Source organism: Pteropus medius, unplaced genomic scaffold (assembly GCF_902729225.1).
Source record: "Pteropus medius unplaced genomic scaffold, Ma_sr-lr_union100, whole genome shotgun sequence".
Classification (NCBI taxonomy): Eukaryota; Metazoa; Chordata; class Mammalia; order Chiroptera; family Pteropodidae; genus Pteropus; species Pteropus medius.
This window is the reverse complement of record NW_024349804.1, coordinates 11,032,299-11,035,877: the sequence shown is the minus strand read 5'-3', so window position 1 is coordinate 11,035,877 and position 3,579 is coordinate 11,032,299. Positions and strand designations below refer to the sequence as shown.

General features: G+C 63.6%; 1 protein-coding gene across 1 annotated transcript in view; it reads right to left on the bottom strand.

The window, feature by feature from the left end:
• NSG1 (neuronal vesicle trafficking associated 1) overlaps positions 1–3,579 on the bottom strand; it is a 23,271-nt gene extending 19,692 nt beyond the window's left edge. The window contains exons 1-2 of the mRNA XM_039838204.1: positions 3,470–3,579; positions 2,983–3,137 (exon numbers count right to left, since the gene is read on the bottom strand). Coding sequence (XP_039694138.1) covers positions 2,983–3,111 — 129 coding nt within the window. The 5' untranslated portion in view covers positions 3,112–3,137; positions 3,470–3,579. The remainder of the gene's footprint in view (positions 1–2,982; positions 3,138–3,469) is intronic.

The following is a 3,579-nucleotide window of genomic DNA, read 5'->3' as shown; positions in this document are numbered from 1 at the left end:
CTCCTCGGCCCCCTACAACAGCCCCCGAAAGCTCTCCTGCTCTTATCCGCCCCCTACTGTGAGGGAGGAGACGTCCTTCCAACCAGGAGACCCGCTCTGCGTCCGCCTCTCCAGCTTCACGGGAAACCCTCGCCCGCCCCTCCCAGCCTCTTCCCTCGGATGCTCACGGTGTCCTCACGGTCACTGCCCTCATCACGCACTGCTGCTGGGGACTGCTTGGGGCGTTCGGGAGCAGTGTCCAGGGGGTTTCTAGTCCCCAGAAACCCACTCCCAGAGCAGGGGCCAGGAAGTGGCTGCTGGACTGGAGGGGACCAGCCGCCCCCGGGCTGTCCTCCCCGATGACAGTGCCCCTTCACTGGGCGTTCCTGATTCAGGGAGAAACTCTCTCTCCGTGATGGTGGGACCCAGGGCAGAACAAGGAGAACCCATCAAGTCAGGACAGTCACCCTTGGGCGGGCAGCTGGAGGGACTCAGATCACACTGAGCTGTAATCCTTGGGACCAGTGTCGGGGAGAAGGTGGGCCGTGCCAGGTATCGGGGAGATACGGCCCCCGGGGCCACATGGCCCCTAACCACCCTCTGGCCTTCCCTCCTCCCACCACGGAGGGCCTGCCAGGCACGATGGCGGCCGGGGTGCCCATCACTCTGCCACCCGTCCTCAGATCCCAAGTGTACCTGACTAGCTGTGTGACCCTGAGCACGCCCTTGGCCACTTGGAACCTCAATGTCCTCACCTTGGAAATGGGAACAAGGCCTGTCTCATTGGTCTACTGGGGAGAGGGGACGGGGTTCATGCAACCCTCAGGCCAGTCAGTGTGCCAGAGGCCTGGGTTCAGTTTGCATCTGCCACTAACAGGCCAGGTGACCTTGGAAGTCCCTTAAGCTCTGTGTGCCTCCGTTTCCACATCGGTAGACGGGGGTAATGACGGTAGTTTCTTCTTCATGCGAGCACGTCAAAGGAACTGAGCCTGGGGAGCACGGAGACAGGTGCCCGGCGTGTAACCGGCGGTCAGTGAACAGCAGGGGACACTGGCCCTGACGCTGCTGCCAGCGCCGCTGTCCCTCCAGAACCTCGGCACTCCACACGCCACCTCAGAACAGATTCCGCGGACAGCCAGAGCCACGTTAGCAGCTCTCGGACGATGCCGTCACCTGAGACAGGTGACATCGCCTCCCTGAACGCTGGCTGTGAATAACCCGTTGCTGCTGTTCCGGCTGAGACAGGTCTTGCCGGAGAGACATCTGGCTCTCGCAGCCGAGCAGGAGGCCCTACATCCGGGAGACTGTGGCCTTTAGCCAAGTGAGCTTGTGCACGGCCTGTAAACTCTCTGAGACTCGGTTCCCTCATCTGTGACCTCGAAAATCTTCCAGCCCAGCAGCCCTCGGTCCCTGCTAGAATTCCCGTCTCCAGGGCCTCCCTGTCTGTTGCCCCCTTGTTGGGACACGCCCAGAGATGGGAGGCTTGTTACCTCGGGGGGCTGCGGAGATGGCGCACACACCGCTTCCTACCTGCCCAGAACCCTCCCTGACAGAAGCTGACTGCGGCACACCGTCCTGGAACGGAAAGGACTCAGGGGGACAGGCGGGTCAGGCTGAAGGAGAGGAATCACCGGTGGAGGTGCTTCCTGCCACGGCCGCCACTGCTCTTGGGGTGAGGCCAGAGAAGGTGAGCGCAGGGGGGCCGGGCTGTGCTAACTGCGCAAGTGTGACGCCTAGACAGGGACCAGGAATGCAGATGCCGAGGCCTCAGGCAGCCCTGCCCCTCCTACGAAGACGCCTCCTCTGGACCGTCCAAGCCTTGGAAGGGCTCTGCGGAGCCCAGGTGCACTGGCGTGACCAGGTGATGCTCCTTTCCTGACCGAAAACACCTGTGCCAGCCTCGCTCCTGCCTCCGCCCCCCAACACAGACACAGCTGGGTGGGGGTCAAACCCCTCTGGAGGGCTGAAGGAGCCTCTCGAAGGGCCCACCTGGGGAAATTAAGAAATCCTCTAGAAGAAATGAACCCACAGGAGTAACCCCCAGCCCGCAGCCAGCCATCTCCAACACACCGCAATTAACAAGCAAGACTGAGTCAGAACCTCGCCAGGGACTAAATGACACAACAAATGTGGACGCACTTCAGGGAGCAGAGTGTGCTTACCGGGGAGGGGGGCAGGGGGCAGGGGTCAAACAGCAGAGAGGTGCAGAGATGGATGGCTTATTATTTTAGGTCTGAGTGTGACAATACCATTGTCTAGACTTTTAAACGTCATATTTACTTTTTGAAGTTTTAACTTGAAGACATTATCCCTAAGGAACATAAACTACTTGGTTGGATGCTGCATTCAACAAAAGAGGGGATTCTTTTAAATTCAGCAAAAGAAATAAAAAATAAAAACCACACATATAAAAAAAGCCCCACGGCTTTGGGAAGGGTGATGAACGCTTGTCCCCAGTTGCACTAACGCGGCGGGCTGAGCACGTATTCCCAGATTTCACAAAAGGAACAAAGGAGGAAGAGCGCGCAGGCTGCAGCATCCACGCCAGTCTGGGGAGGGGCAGGTGGGGAGCGTGAGGGGGCACCCGGCCCCCAAGGACGAGCCGACGAGCCCTCCCCACCGCAGTGGGGCGAATCGGGCTGAAACTGCACCGCCTGCGAACGCACGAGGGGCAGCGGCGCCCGGGCACCAAGGGGCGGGGGCAAAGAGATGCAGGGCTGAGGCGACAGCCGTGGGGCCAGGGACCGCTCTCGGAGGAGACGCCCACGAAAATCACGAAGGGGCCTTTCCCACCGCGTTCCGCGGTCAGCGTGAAGCTGTCACCTCGGGTCCCCGTTCCTCCGATCCAGAATGCCGCCCAGGGGGAGGGTCCCCCAGCCCGCCCGTGCCACCCCCACTTCGCGTCTCCAGCGCGCCAGGCGGGTTTCTTTTGTTGCGGCCGCCGCCCGAGATTTAGGGGTGCGCGCCCCGCAGCGCGGGGAGGGGGGTGCGGGAGCCTCTCACCTTATCCGGGGGCGGGAACTGCAGCTGATTGACATCGAGGGGCGTCATCAGGGGGATGGTGTCGAAGCCATCCTCCAGCAGCGCCTGCTTGGCGCCCTTCTCCGCGAAATTGTTCCCCAACTTCACCATCGTGCCGGGAGACCTGAAGCCACCGCCTGCGGAGCGAGGGCCGGCGCGAGTCACCGCGAGCTGGACCCACCCCTGTCCCCCACTCGCGACCCTCGTCTCCGGGGAGAGGTCGTGAGGACGCGGCGGTCACGGCCGGGGTCGGGGGGCGGGATGCTGCGCCCTCCCAGACTCTGGCCCCGCTGCGCGAAAGCGCTGGGGCGCCCTGCGGGAGGCGGAGAGGGCGCCGCCCTCGCCCGGCCAGTCTCGCCGCGTCCCGGGTCCTGGACCCTCGCGCCCGGAGCCTCGCGTCCGTCCAGCCCGGGAAGACCAGATGATGCCCGGAGCCCCGGAGCCCCGGGCCCGCGGCCGCCGCACTCACCCGCGCTCGCTCCGGCAGCTCTGGGCTCGACGCGCTCCCAGCCTCGGCGTCCGCGCTCTGCTCGCAGCAAGGGCGGAGGCGGCGCCGCGCGGCCGGGGCGGGAGCGAGCG